The sequence below is a fragment of the Hyperoodon ampullatus genome (genome assembly GCF_949752795.1).
Source record: "Hyperoodon ampullatus genome assembly, chromosome: 3".
Classification (NCBI taxonomy): Eukaryota; Metazoa; Chordata; class Mammalia; order Artiodactyla; family Ziphiidae; genus Hyperoodon; species Hyperoodon ampullatus.
The window spans coordinates 24,246,761-24,262,710 of NC_136916.1; the positions used below are offsets into that span (position 1 = coordinate 24,246,761).

Sequence of the window (15,950 nt, forward strand, 5' to 3'; positions counted from 1 at the left end):
TGGGTGGTTTTTAAATCTTTAAAAAGAGGTATGGGCTGCAGGAGGCATTTTGGGGAGAAGCTGCTTTAGCAGATAGGGGGGTATATATGGGAGCAGGACCTGTATTCTTGCACAGTTAAGGAACGTGGCCCAGGACTGGGTGCTGTCTTTGAACAGGCTCTGAAGACTCCCAATCAGTTACACAGGTTCTGAGTGGTCAGCGACAGCCCTGGCTCTGGCTTTCTTAAGCAAAATGGGAATTTGGGGGAAGGCTTTTGATGGGAGGCTGGAGGGGGGAATCGCCTCTCCAGAGGGCTTTGCAGCAGGAACCAAAGGAAAGTTTGGGCTTTCAAGCTGCCGTTGTGCTGAGTGTGACTTCGGACTGACCATGTTTTCCTCACGAGCCCGCCTCGATTGCTTTCTTAGGCTCTGGAGCTAGATTGCTTAGGTTCGAACCCTAGATCCCCTTCTTACTGGCTGGTTGATCTTTTCCTGACCCTCAGTTTACTTATCTATAAAATGGGGATGAAAACCATCCGATCTCTTAGGGTCGTGAGGATGAAACACTTAGAAAAGTATCTGGTCCAGAGTAAGTGCTGTAAGAGTTTGCCATTCTGTGGATGGATCTCTCCCTCCACTCACGCATTTAGTCCCGTTCCTGTTGTTTTCTTTCAGATGGCTTCTGATCACGTCGATCTTGCCAGCCACAGTTTTGCCGTCTCTTGATTCCTTAGGAATTTATTCCAGAGCTGACAAGGGATCTCTGAGATCTTGTTCTGGGGGCCCCCGTCTGCAGGTGGAGGGCCCAGGATAGATGGCGGGTGGGGTTTCCAGCACCCAGTTCTTGCTTTTCTTTCTTCCAGTGCTTTACCTTTTCATCACACACTCGAGCCCATCACAACTTGGTGTAGCCTTTAACTCTTGATGAGGGCACTGGACGAGTCCCTCAGTCCCTCTCGCCTTTCTTCCTGTGCTGGCTCTCACCTGAGATGCAGGGACCATTCGGATTCTATTAGTGTAGTCAGTGAACATCATGTACTTCCTCCATGGCTGCTCCTAGCCTCTGCCCTCACAGCCCTCCTGCCTCTGGTCCCACCAGCATCTCCACTGGTGCTCGTCCAGGCTCATTCCCATCCATAGTTTGCTGGGAATGAAGCAGTTACTGCTGTGAGAAGTTTGATTGGATCGTGTTCCTAGGAAGATACTTTAGCATCATCATAGCCATCCTCTTCTTTCATCCTGAAGTTCCCAATAGAAGGGGCCACCAATTCTATCACAGTGCCCTGCCTCCTCTGCTGGGTGAAGCTGTGATACAGTCTCTGCAGACAGAAGGGCAAGAGGCACTTTGTGGAAGTGGATGGGATGCGCCGGTCTGAGGACAGAGTCTCAGGATATCGCAAACTGCAAAACCATTTTAAGGTTCCAAAGTGATTCCTCCAACTTTATATGCTGGTACATGGGCCCTGTGAGTATGGAAAGTCTTTCTCCTGTAGCGGTGAAATGACATCGTAGTTTAATTTCCTTTTAAGGTAACTTGTCCTCCCTTCATCCGACCTCTGTGGCCATACCGTGTGAGAGCCTCCTTTCTTCTCTGAATAGCTTTGTTGTGTGGTTGTCATTGTGATGATGGCGAGGTTGTAGTTGTAAGATAGGTAATTCATTCACAAGGGCTGAAAATACATAAAGTATCTTTGGTCATATTATCTCCCCCCACTCCTGTCCCTCAGGCCCTTTCCCAGCAGACACCCACTGAATTAGGATTTTTCATTTCTTCCAGATTTATCTCATGCACATGTAAGTATGTTATTTTCCCCTTTAAAGCAGATGGTAGCATACTAAATATACACAGTGTTCTGTGCCCTGCTTTTCTTTTACTCAAATATACATCTTTATGTATAAATATATAAAGAGGTTTCTCATTCTTTTTTATAGCAGCAGGATGGATATTCCATTATAGGAATGTACTGTAACTTATTCAAGTATGGCCCCGTAGATGGAGATTTAGGCTTCCCAGTGGTTTTTGAGATGAAGGTTTTGGGTAAGAATGAAGAAGTAGAATCCATGACTTGATGCAGCTGAAACAAAGTCAGAGATTGAGTATGGCCTTGTGTTTTCATCGGACATTGTTCTATAAAATGATAAGGAACATTGCAGAGGCCCTTAGTGGAGTATCTCTCCACATAGGTAGTTTTGGCCACCCTAGAATAATCAAGAAGGAGCATTGGCAACATTTTAATGACTTATTTTGTAAGCTACTGAGTCTCTAATCTTGGGAAATAATGGGTTATGTTTTAAAAAATTATTGTGAGTCCAGCCATATATTTCTAGATTCATAAGATGGATAAAAGGAAATAAAAAATTAGTACTCATCATTCAGAAGAGGATTGGAGAAGTTTCAGGTTCACAAACACTTTCCTGGATGATAAACACCCCACTTTTCCATCAGTTATTATTTAATAGATGCCTTAATGGGCCAGATTTGGGGGTGGAAGGAAGGCAGGACTGTAACTTTCTTGAGAACATGGTTGCTGACACATCTGTAGCTCCTAAGTGTTTGTTTACTTGAACGGAAAGCATGATCAAAGAATATTAAAAGTATGGTAGGGGCTTCCCTGGTGGCGCAGTGGTTGAGAATCTGCCTGCTAATGCAGGGGACACGGGTTCAAGCCCTGGTCTGGGAGGATCCCACATGCTGCGGAGCAACTAGGCCCGTGAACCACAACCACTGAGCCTGCGCGTCTGGAGCCTGTACTCTGCAACAAGAGAGGCTGTGATAGTGAGAGGCCCGCGCACCGCGATGAAGAGTGGCCCCCGCTTGCCACAACTAGAGAAAGCCCTCGCACAGAAACGAAGACCCAACACAGCAATAATTAATTAATTAATTAATAAACTCCTACCCCAACATCTAAAAAAAAAAAAAAGTATGGTAAAGATGGCCTTAGAAATATATGAATGTATATATTGTTATAGAAGTGTATATGTTAAAGCATTAGTATGAACTAGCAGAACACTGGAAGAAATAATTCAGGAAGGAATAAGCTATGAAGTTCACTTTATGCTCCCTTTTGAAGTACTTCTTTGACCTTGAAAATCTTTTTTGTACCTAAACAGAAATCTGGAAATACAAATGTATCTAGTAGATGAATTCAACCTGTGAGCAAAATTGCTGAGTAGCTAAGAAATATGCTCTATCTTTGTGTTTTCGTGAGTCTGAAGCTGAGGCTGTGCCTTGTGAATTGGGCAACAGCCTGGTGACCCTCTTCATTGGCCCCTCTGCAGAATCCAGCACGCTTCTCGACAAGAAAAGTCACTTCCACATTTGAAGCTACTTGGAGAGTTTCTTTACCTTTTGTCTGTTGTGGACGTCTTCTTGTTTATTTGATGATTTCTTTGGCAAATAGGTTAAATATTGTCTGAGTCCTATCACACAAGACAGAAATGCTTTCTTTCAGTCAACTGTGTTGGAAAATAATCTCTATAAACCTCCTTGCGTTCTTGTAGCTTGCATATCCTTCAAATTATAGGAGAATTCAGTGAAAAGGAAGTTAGGATTGATCATCACAGTAATGACTTTTCTGTGAGAACAAATCAAAAGTTCAGCGTGACTAATGTTGATGATAATACGTATGTGTAAGTATCCACTGTCAGAGTGTTCAGGGCACTTTGTCTACACCAAAATAACGTTTCGGCGCTAAACTGGGTACCTGCCTTTATCAAAAAACGTACTCTAGGAGCCAGCGTAGCTAAAATGGTTAGGACCTTTTGTGTTTGCTGGTATTGAGCTTCAGGAAGTTATGTTTTGAGGGGGATGCTATTCCAAATTCATCAAATGTTGTATGATGGAGTTTCTACAGTGTTATTTTCGTCTTGATTGGCAGTGAAGAAACCAAAGCACAGCAAGATTAAGTGGTCAGAGCCAGGGAGTCATTCTATTAATAGAGCTCTTTCTTATCTTTTGATTCTTAGTTCAAGAGTGTCTTCCCTCCAAGAGTGTTTTTAAAGAACTATTGATTCAGTGTAGAACTAGTCCTTTTCACTAGTTTGCTGGGTTCTAAATTTAACTCTCTCAGTAAGCAGAGCTCCTTGGAACCTTTGCTCATATTACATCCAGATCTTTTCTCTCTTTCAGAGTCTCTCAGCTGTGATGCTGATTTATCACAGGCATCATTATGATTATGAAACAGGAGTTGATACGTAGGCACATCCCCACTAAAGAGACATTCCTGTATAAATGAGTTTTGTGTGAAATGGCGAAAGTATGCAGATTGCAAACTGAGTTCAAAATAAGTGACTTCCATCACAGGATCAACGAACACGTTCCCTAGGAAATTGTGCCTTGATGATCACTCCTGATAACTAGTGTTACTGAGCCCTACTAGTTCCTTTTAACTGGAGCATTTAACTTTCATGGGTTGAAGGTTGACCTCTGCTTGGTGTTGGGTGAAGAAGTCTTGTCGCTTCCACCCCACAAGCTGGACCACCTTCCTTAATTTCAAAGCTGTTCTTAGGAAAGAAGTAGGCTTGTTCCTTCCAGCCTTTCTGGCTTAGATGCCAGTTGTCCCCAGATTCCTTCCTCTTCCTTCCATTTTCAGGGGGAAGTAGCTCTCCTCTCCAGACCCCCACTTCACGTGAATGCCTTGTACTCCTGCTACTTTACATTTCAGGCATTTGTATCTGTTGTAAGATACTGTCGGCTTTGTGTTTAACATTCAGAGGAATGTCTTCCTCCATCTCAGGGGTGCCCTGTGTTTTCCCTCCTTCTTCTGTGTCTTTGTTGGTAAAACCTGTTTTCACCTGCTGTCTTGACTCCTTGCAGGCCTGCAGAGTCCGGCTCCAGAGTTCATTGTTGACGTTGAATCCATGGACATCTTCCCCGTGGGCTGGTGTGAAGCCAACTCCTACCCTCTGACCACACCGCACAAGACAGTCTGTAAGTATCGCCCTGCTCGGAGCCCAACTGGGTAACATCTGGGACTTGGGTGAATAAACAGGCAGTTTGGTAAAGATAAGTTAGTGGGGCCAAATTGTAAAAATCAAAAAAGGTTGTTGATTTCACACAGAGCACCAGTACTTTTGTCTCATTTATCCTTTTAATGTCTGCGTGAGATGAATATTCAGAAGCATTTCCCTGGTTGACAGACTAAGTCACATGATGAGTCAGAGAGAGGATCTGGAATCTTCACTCCCCATTTTGTGTACAATTCGTGATCTCGATTGGAAAAAATTTCAGCTAAATACTATATGTTTGTATGATCATATCTGAGAAAGAACTACTTTTCCTCATGAGGTTTACCCCAAAATAATCATAATTGGTCCCAATAATTTACTGACATAGATATAAACACTTAACTACTCTGAGCACTAACTAAACCAGTGAGATTTCAACTGGACTTTGAAAAGTGCATTATAAAATATCTGGTCACAAAAATGCCAAATTAAAACAATATTAGTAATTAAACAACACAGCATCACATACACACACACACACACACACACACACACACCACTTAAATACCTACAAGTGTGTGTTTTAACATATATTATTGTAGGTCATTTTCCTGAAATGGTAACCATTTAAAAATCTTCAAACCTAATCAATCTCGGCATTTATTACTCCCCCCAATGGGTAACAGAAGTATTATTTTAAAATGTGAGTCCTTAAAGGTAAGGGGCTTTAATTTTTTGTGAAATATATTATATTTCTAATGTTTTCTTTATTAATTTATATGTTAGCTGACTTCTTTGTAGCATCCTACCATAAGGTCCACTTACGCAGATGCTCAGAACTTTACCATAAAGAGAATTCCATCCCATAGTCGGCTTCCTGTTCCCTGGTGTCAACAGATTTTGAAGGACACTTAAGAGACCTACTACATATTCATTACGAGTTGGATGGGGCATTATCCGTGTGAATCAAAGTAGGGGGCCCAGGTTATAGACAGAGGCGGATTTTAAGGGATTCTTCTGTACCCCATACTGCACACTGAATCTGATCCAATAACAGTGACATCACTGTCCCTCACTTTAAAATATTTCTAAAAATTTGAGCTTAGAATAATGATTTCAGTCTCAAGGGCATTCTTTTTCTTTTTCTTTTATTCTCACTTAAAATGACGTGGTTCCTTGGCTTTCAGCCTCCACAGCCACTGGGCAGGTTCTCCCCGGGTTCTCCGGGTTTGGGCCGGATCCCCTGTGCCTGGTTGTGCCTCAGACAGAAATCTGTGCCCTGATCCTCTTCCTCCTTCCTTCACATGGATTTGGGAGGTGACGAGCATTCTGAGTTTTGAGTTTTTCTGGATGAAATCCCACGGGGTTAAGATGAACATGATGATGTTTCCTCTCTGTTTCGCACTTCACTTCCCGGTCTGTTGTGTGTGGCTTCTCGTCAAAACATCACACACTTCAGGCGTCTCACCCTAATTAACAAAGACTGAGTTAGGCAAGTTAGTCTACACTCATTTTTCACTTTAGAGATCACAGAGTTCATACTTTTTCGTAGTAATTACAGGCAGACCTCTTGTCACAGATACTGCGTTTTTTACAAATTGAAAGTTTGAGGCAACCCTGCATCAAGCAAGGCTATGACGCCCCTTTTCCGACAGCATTTGCTCACTTCGTGTCTCTGTGTCGCAGTTTGGTAATTCTTGCAATTTTTCTAACTTTTTCTTCATTATTGTATTCATTGTGGTGATCTGTGATCAGGGACTTTTGATGTTACTACTACGACTCACTGAACCTCAGATGACAGTTAGCATTTTTTAGCAATAAAGTATTTTTTAATTACGGTATGTACATTGCTTTTTAGACATAATGTTATTACACACTTAGTAGACTACAGTATAGTGTAAACATAACTTTTATATTCACTGGGAAACAAAAACGTTCCTGTGACTCTTTTATTGCGATATTCACTCTATTGGGGTGGTCCGGAACTGAACCCACAATATCTCTGAGGTCTGCCTGTACTGGAATTGGATACTAAATAAAATCAAGAATAGATAAAATTTGAGTCACTATTTCTCTTATTTATTTTTGTTTTCGTCTTGTTTCTCACACGTACATTTTGCTTTGAAGACACAAAGTCTAAATGAATCTGCCAAACTCTGACAGCTTTAGAAGTTCTGTTAGAATTAATTTTTGCTAATGTTGGAAGATGCAGGCTTATCTCTGCCCAAATTTATATATGCCAGAAGCTCTGGTCTGTCTTTGTGAAGGTGACTCTAACCAGTTATAAATGTAAACTGGAAATGTTCTTAACCCCAAGTTTATTATTGGCTGGTTTATGTCACTATTTGACAGACGTATATGTTTGCTAGGCACCAATCCTCCTTTTAATGATAAAAAGTTGTAGTTTATAAACATGCCTCTAATCCTAATTTGGGAGCGTGCTGCTATGGTAAAATTTTTTGACTTATCACATTTTCTGTGGGGAAAATTCATCTGGGTAATCATGCTTATACCAATCCATCTTACCAGCTGTGTTCCTGGGAGGTCTGATATGTGTGCTCTTTTTCTTTTTATTAGAAGCACATTTTAGAATAAAGTAGCCAGTGTAGTGATAAAGTTAAATGCACTAAATTCTATTTAGATTTCATTTCTGAAAAGTCAAAGTCTATTTTATGCTAGAAGAAATTAAGATAAAATTGTGGCCTGAATGAAATAACTTTTCAGTTTTTAAATTGTTACTTGAAAACAGTTCTATACCTACTGAGCCATTTTAAAAAATGCTTCTTCCTCACTAGCTATCAAAGCTGCTTTTCTTTTTTTCCCTTTTTGCCTGTTTTACAGCACAAAAGAAGAGAAAGATCGCAGTTGTGCAACCAGAAAAACAGTAAGTTTGTTTTTTCACAAAAACTCCGTGGTAAACTCTGAAGTGTCTTTCAAGAGGATGGGAAACAGGGCTGTTTTCGGTAGAGAGCTAGTCAACACCTAGCACGGTGGTAGAGAGGACAGTAACACATAGCTCCTGTTATTTATTGTGCAGCTGTTACGTGCAGGACACAGGTCTTGCTTCTAAAGCAGTTTCTTCTCCAGATCGTAATTTCTCACTTTCCTCCCAGCTCAGCTGACCTGAAGGATGCCCAGTGTCCTGCACTGCTGGTAAAGGCACTCTGTGCCCATGGTTCTTAATGCCCCCAGGGGCCCCGCAGAGCTGCCCATCGAGGCCTCGTCTCTGCCCGCTCTCAGCCCAGTGAGCTGGAGCAGGTTGCTTTATTTCTCCCCATCTCAATGCCCTCCTCTGTAAAATACCCATTGCTCAGGCATTTTAAGAAGATTAAATTAGATTCTATGTGAAAATGTGTGGGCCCTCTGTTGCTGAATGAATGTAGGTTACTCCACATTTCTATTGTAATTTTATGAGGAAGGAGGGTGTTTGACAGCCTGTGGACAGGCCGGCTGTATATTTTTGGAAAATCGTCACTGTTGGTAACATTCTTATATATTGGAAAATGTCTGGAATATACTACGATGCACATCCCTTACCAAATCATTATGTTTTCTTAGTAGACTGTTGGAAAGGGAATTGAAAACAGCTTTTTTTTTTCAAGTACCTGAATTGAAACTTAAATAAAATGAAATTGAATAATAACTGCATTGTTATTTGATGCAAATAACAGTTTTCTGGGTATTCTTTTTACACTTCTAACAGTGTTTCAGGTTAATCATCTCACTCCAGTTTTATCTGGATAATGTTGAAATAGAGAGGAAAAACTAAACTAACAGTCACGTCACGGAGGCCAAATTTGAATTCATGACTCCTCAATTTGCAGTCCGTGGATCAGTGGTTTTCACCCTTTACTCACATCTGTTGCTAGACAGCTCGTTAAAACACAAGTTGCTGGGCCCCTTCTGCAGAATTTCTGACTCAGGATGTCTGTGGTGGGGCCTGAGCATCTCCAGGTGTAACAGGTTCCCAGGTGATGCTGATCTGACAGCTGGGGGACCCCACTTTGGGAACCAGCACCATAGATGACCCCACTAAGATCTCTCGTTACCGTTTACTTGGAGTTTACATAGTTTTCCAGCTATGCGGTTTCTACACAGCCAAGCTGTACATCCCCGGGAAAGCCAAGTTGCCTCTTTTCCCCTAAGGTGACAGTTTTTATATTTGTTCAGCAACGTTTTACTGAACAACAGCACAGACTTCCATCTTAGACTCATAAACCTACTTCATATTTTAAGAATCATCACTTCTTAGATTTTCTTTGGAGATTTTGTTTTCAGTGCGGCCATGACCCACACAAGCATGGACGCCAGAAATCAAACGTCAAGAGAAAGTCATTGATGAGAAGTCTGACTTTAATTAAAGTTAGTGCAAGCTGACTTTAATAGTCAATGCAAGCTGACTTTCTGTGTGTCCTAAATATAATTAAGGACATTATTATAATTCTGTAACAAGTGACAAGCCCAGGAGTGCCCTAGAGGAATCTCAGTGATCAGTGATGACCCCTCCAGGGGCTGGAGACCCATAGGCTTCTTGGAATTATTGTAAGACTTGCCTGCAAAGATCTTACCTGTTGTTATACATGCACACGTTGTATCTGACCACATTCTTAGCTTAGATTTCTCTAATAGTTGCTTTAAGTTATGAAAAGACTTTGGAAGGTACCAGTTTCTTCTAAAGCGTGAAACCCATGGGAGTTTTTTCTTTATCCACAGATCGTCATCCACAGTGCCTGTTGAGAAAATACCTCACGACCTTTGTTTATTCCCTCACCTGGACACCACAGGTAAACGAGCTACTTAGGACGTCCTGACGCTTCCCAGTATGTCGCTGTGACTGGAGACATGGATATACTTTTAGGTCAACATGAGAATACTCAACTTTGAGCCAACTGTCTTTTTTTCTTTTTCTTTCTTTTTTTTTTTTTTTTTGGCGGTACGCGGGCCTCTCACTGTTGTGGCCTCTCCCATTGCGGAGCATAGACTCCGGACGCGCAGGCCCAGCGGCCATGGCTCACGGGCCCAGCCGCTCCGTGGCATGTGGGATCTTCCCAGACCAGGGCACGAACCCGTGTCCCCTGCATCGGCAGGCGGACTCTCAACCACTGCGCCACCAGGGAAGCCCCAACTGTCTTTTTTTCTTGCTTCTTATTTACAGATACCTACTCTTTTATAAAAATTTTCTAAGCTAAATTCTTGGTGCCTCTTCTCTTCTGCTTCTTGGTCAGTAGCTCTGGACACTTCCCTTGGTCTGAGGAAAAGGGTCCATGTGTTACTTGGAAATTACGAGCCCAGTTAGGACTGTGTATCACGAATAATCATGTGGAAAAAGAAGGAGTTGAAAATATCGTTATTAGGCATTTCTCTTTGGACATTTTATGCCAGTTGCACTTGCATGTTTACACTCGTGGTTAATCCTTAAGTCCCTGTGGGCTTTTGAATTGTTCCCTAAAACCCTCTGTTTGAATAGCTGGTTGGGAACAGTATATGTGTATTAATGTATGAAGTCCTGCGTCTTATAATAACCTTTAAAAACACAGACGTGAATTATCCTTTGACCACAAATCTGATTATAGACATCTTTGTACATTAAGTAATGTATTTGATTAAGAATTCTTTTTTCCAGCCCAAACGAAGCCTGTTCTGAATTCCAGGATTAAAACCTATATACCGTGGAAGAATCCTATTAGGCAAAGTTTTCTTTGTAGTAAAGAGAGCGGTTTTGTGAGTAGACTTACTAAGGTTGTTTTCTCCTAAAGGTCTGGGCAGAGTAATCCTGTCCCCAAATTTCCATGTAAATGCAGCTATGGACTTTTTTTTTTCTCCTGTTGTATAAAATTCAAACTTCAGAATGGTTTTAAAAGAACCATGTCATCTTTCAGAGTTGGTAATTGTTATTTTACTCCTGTTTTATACCCTGAAAAGTAACATGTCTCCCTCCTTACCTGTTGGTTCTCAGTTGAAGTCCTGTGAGAACAAAGCTTCCCAGACTGTCAAATCACCATCCCAAATGAGTAACAAGTTTTTATACAGAAAGAAAGTTTTCATAATGTTAGTGCAGCTTGACTTGGAACAGTGGCAGGAGAAGACGAGTCTCAGCTGGCTGTGTGACCGCAGTCCGTGTGTGTAGACAGCAGGACGCATCCCAGTGATGACAGGGATACCTCACCATTTAGTTCTTCTGCTTTTTCCCCATGGCAGCTTGAGACACAACTAGATCAGCACCTTGCCCTTTTGCTTTTTAAGTAGAAAGGCTAATGAGGAAGTTGCAGAGTTAAGCCCCTGGGAGGCGCATTTCACATCCATGGACTGGCAAAATGAGGAAGCTTGACCATACCTAGGGTTGGCCTGGGTGTGGGGCAAAGATTAACAGATACACATGATTATATACAAAATAGATAACCAACAAGCACCTGCTGTATAGCACAGGGAACTCTACTCAGTATTTGGTAATAACATATAAGGGAAAAAAATCTGAGAAAGAATATAGATATATACATACATATGTATGACCGAATCACTGTGTTGTATACCCGAAACTAACACAACATTGTAAATCAACTATACTTCAGTTGAAAAAAAAAAACAGGAACTGGGCAGTGCTTATTCGAGTGTAATTTGGGTCCCTGTGGTGAATAGCTTGGCCGCTTCTAGTAAAACGGTACACAGACCCGGTGGCTGAGCGGCTCCACCCCTTGTTGTAGACCTGGAAGAATCTCTTGTCCTTACGTAAGCAGGAGTGGATTTTCACAGTTGTGTTCATTAAGGCACCATAGGTAATATTTAAAAAGTAGAAACAACTAAATGTCCATCAGTAAGAGAATAGAAAATTCAATTGTGTTATATTCACACAGTGGAATACTACACAAAGTGAAAAGTGAATGAATTTTCTGGATATACATTTACCCGTTTGGGTGGATCTCAGAAACCTCATGTTGAACTGACAAAATGTTGCAGAAAACCTTTATGGAATATTTTAAAACTAACCTAAGTATCCTGAATTGCTTGTGGATACACATATATTTTGTGTGGTAAAGTTTCTAGGCTCTCGTGGGAATGGTAAATGCCAGCTTCAGGGTAGTGGGTTCTTTCTGGGGCGTTGGGTGCGGGATTTCCTGAGGTAGATTAGGGGAACTTAGCTGTGTAACTGGTGTTTTTCTCTTTTAGCTACGTTGGAGGATACCTTAGTTGTCATTGTCTTATTTTTTGTGTTTTGTGTGTGTGTTTTGAGTCCTGCATCATAAACAGAAAGGTTCATTTATATGGTAGAAAAAAATAATCAGGATTCCTAAGATATTACTGTGGATGTAAAACGTTCTGATATGAAGACCCAGTGCACCTCTGGGTAGTTTTGCCAGCGCAGTGGGTTATGCAAGTTTCTCCGGTCCGAAAGCATCAGCTGTGTTTCTCTTCCCTGCAGGTACCGTCAACGGGAAGTACTGCTGTCCTCAGCTTTTCATCAACCACAGGTGTTTCTCGGGCCCCTACCTCAACAAGGGGAGGATCGCAGAGTTGCCTCAGTCGGTGGGACCAGGCAAATGTGTGCTGGTCCTTAAAGAGGTAAAGCACATCCACAGCCACAGGGGACTGGTTTTCACGGGGTGGTGGCCACGTGGGCACAATCCCTGCAGAAGGGGGTCATAGGAATTTGAGTCCATTCAGGCAACATGAACCATGACATGCACCTCTTTCCTCTCAATCCTGCGAGCTGGAAGCTGGTGGTACAGAGATAGAAATGGTGTTCCTGCCCCGGAAACACTCCCTGTCTAGTGGGAGGGATGTGCCTTCCACCCCGAGTCAGGGAAACGCTGCTCTACATTTGAGTAAAGTCTTTTGTGAATCATCGCTTTTTTGTTTTAAAAGATGGCCTATTTTGAGCCTTTGTGTAGGTACATTCCTGTTTTTTGTGACAAAAAAGCACCCCCCAAACATCAAACTATACCATGATGAGTGTGTTTTAATTCCTTGGGCACAACGATCCAGTTATCCATTTATCCGTCCATATATCCATTGAACAAATGTGTGTTCCGCAACTTCTGGGAGCCAGGCACGGCATCAAGCACCAGGTCAAGAAATAAACACCCCCTGCCCTCTGCCCATTTGGGTTTCACGGTCCTCTTGGGGAGATGACATAATTCTAAGTGAGACGTACAGTCGGGTGAAGGCTCGGTGGAGACCAGAGCGTGTGGTCTGGGCACAGGGTGGGATGTGACGGATCTCTGGATGTGACACTTGATCTGAAGTAGGCAAAGTGATGGCGCCTTGAGTGCACAGCACAGATAAGGCTGCACCGGTGGAGTTCAGGGTGGTCACGTGTGGCTGGAGGACAGCATTTGTCCTTACGTATAGGTCTAAAATTCACTGGTATAAAAGAGTGTGTTGGGCTTCCCTGGTGGCGCAGTGGTTGAGAGTCCGCCTGCCGATGCAGGGGACGCGGGTTCGTGCCCTGGTCTGGGAAGATCCCACATGCTGCGGAGCGGCTGGGCCTGTGAGCCATGGCCGCTGAGCCTGCGCGTCCGGAGCCTGTGCTCTGCAACCAAAAAAAAAAAAAAAAAACCTAGGCCAGAGTAGTCTTCTGATGACAGGAACTAGTTTTTTTGCTGATGTTTAGAAAATGCATGAGGCAGGAAAGAAAGGAAAAAACCAAGCACTTCAGTTCCGTGAGTGCAAGAAAAATGTAAGTCCCACCAAACCAGCGTTCATGCTAATACTCCTGCTTCAGCCCAGGACCTGGGCATGGTTTCCAATTGCATTTCACTTACAGAGAATGAGGGCAGTAGAGCAAAGACAGAGCACGTTCGCTTCTTCAGGCTATCAGGGGTGTTAACGTTTTTCTGTCTTTGGAAAATGTAGGGTGATGGCTGTCTTCCCTCTGTCTGGTTCTTGGAGAAATACGTAAGGTCTGTGGGCGTGGATGTGGAGCCGGCCTTTGGAGAGGGGTCCTGAGCGCTGAGAGGGCGGTGGACCAGAGGGGAGGAAGTTTCTGGCAAACGGGAGGATGAACGCGTGTTCACTTTCTGGGCAGTGAGCATCCTGAGCTTGAGTGGGGTTGAGGGCATAGAGACCTCGATTCCAGAAGGAGAGCGGTGGAGGGGGCAGGCAACCTCTAAGAGCAGGAGCCCAGTCAGGTCCAGTCAGGTCCAGTCACCTCGAACAAGGGGCTGCCAGCGAGTAGCCTGGAGGGGAGGGGGCAGGTCGAGCCCACCCATAGCCCCTCAGGTCCCCGGGGCGTTTTGTGGGACCCCCGGGTGCAGTCGCAGGGAGAGTGGGCCCTGTGATGACAGACAGGAAGTGATGGTGTTTGTCATAAATGAAACTCGCAGGATCAGGATGGTCGCCGCCAACCAGGACTGTCCTTTTCTATCGCCAGTACTTTCCCATGCACGCCTGCCCCAGTCATGCCAGGGTCTCCCCGAGTCAAATAAACTTCAGGTCCCTGGGGGCCCTCGGTGAACTTGGGAGGTTTTGCATACCAAGCCTCCCACACCTCTGAGATCATCAGCATCGTGGGATGGAGTCTTTTCGGCCATTCGCAGAGGCATTCAAAGAACTTCTGCTTCGTGCTTTATATGCAAGCTCGTGAGTGGCCAGGTCTGTGGTATTGACTTTGTCTACAGTGCAGTAAGGCAGGCATTGTGTGCCTGTGTCGGTGTGTGACAGAGAGAGAGAGCTAGTGAGCACAGGAGGAAAAGGTGGTGGGGGGCACCTGATGTATTCACTCCTGTCCATGTGTCCTGTGATGGAAAGTTCAGCTTCTAATGCAGACGCACAATGAGATGGGAGAACACCGACCGGCTCCTCCTGGCAGAAATGGCTCTGAAAACAACTGCTCAGGAAGAATGAGAGTCTGTGTTTTCCTAGCAACTCTAAAGGCCATGGGTTTGAAGGTAGCCTGCCAGGATAAAATCCCACGTGGCTTACAGAGATCTGGGGGGAGCCCAGGGTTTTTCTTAAACGTTATTTGGGTTAAATTATTTGCCGTGTGTAACCTCTGTTTTTAGCAAAAGAGAGAAACGTATCATTTTCGGTGGGGAGTCGATAGGAGTCCTTTTTCCCATTTTCCACATCACCTTCTGACGCATGAAACTACAGGTGTTAACGGAATTGCTCCTCAGCAGCAGGGGTGACCTGTGTTTCACTTGCTGCCTTTGGGCAGCAGGGTTTCAGCCATTTAAGAAATGAACATTTATAGAGGGAAAATCGACAGGTTGTGCTTTTTCTTTGGAAAAGCGAAAATACGGCACTGGATTTTTATTGCCTTTTCTTTCTGATGTGGAACTTAGGAGAAAGCAACATGAGTCCTGGACACTCAGGAAACTTTCTGGATCCATGAGCCTCCCTGGTTGTTTCTTTCCCTCTAGCACAACTGTCTGCCCCACTTAGTGGAGATCGCCAGGCTTGGGACCTCTGACTCACCCTGACACTGAGGGACCAGTCTGAATACGATGGGCTAGGTGGATAAGATAAAATAAGTGAGGCTAGACACAGCTTCTGCTCCACCAAAGGGGGAAAGTTGTTCCTGATTCGTAAAATACAGAGACACACATGTGCACGCATCCACCCTACACTATACTCCCCGCACTCCACCCACCTACCCATCCATCCATCATCTGTCTATATCTATCTTTCTATCATTTATCTCTATATATCATATTCACCCATTCATCTCTCCATCATCTTTCATCTTTCTATCCACTAATCGTTATCTATCTATCTATGTCTAATGTACCTAAAAGAGTCACTTTGGGGCTTCTCTGGTGGCGCAGTGGTTGAGAGTCCGCCTGCCGATGCAGGGGACACGGGTTCGTGCCCCAGTCCAGGAGGATCCAACATGCCGCAGAGCGGCTGGGCCCATGAGCCATGGCCGCTGAGCCTGTGCGTCCAGAGCCTGTGCTCCACAACGGGAGAGGCCACAGCAGTGAGAGGCCCGCGTACCGCCAAAAAAAAAAAAAAAGAAGAAGTGCTGCGTACTCCATTGATACACTGGGGACCTCTGGGGGGTGTAGGATAAATGTGACTTCACTCCG

General features: G+C 43.7%; 1 protein-coding gene across 1 annotated transcript in view; it reads left to right on the plus strand.

The window, feature by feature from the left end:
• The window catches only part of SFMBT2 (Scm like with four mbt domains 2), a gene marked incomplete at both ends in the record, with an annotated part of 182,312 nt that overhangs the window by 141,253 nt on the left and 25,109 nt on the right, over nt 1-15,950 (plus strand). The window contains 4 exons of the mRNA XM_079700155.1: nt 4,796-4,909; nt 7,768-7,810; nt 9,640-9,710; nt 12,344-12,483. Coding sequence (XP_079556281.1) covers nt 4,796-4,909; nt 7,768-7,810; nt 9,640-9,710; nt 12,344-12,483 — 368 coding nt within the window. The remainder of the gene's footprint in view (nt 1-4,795; nt 4,910-7,767; nt 7,811-9,639; nt 9,711-12,343; nt 12,484-15,950) is intronic.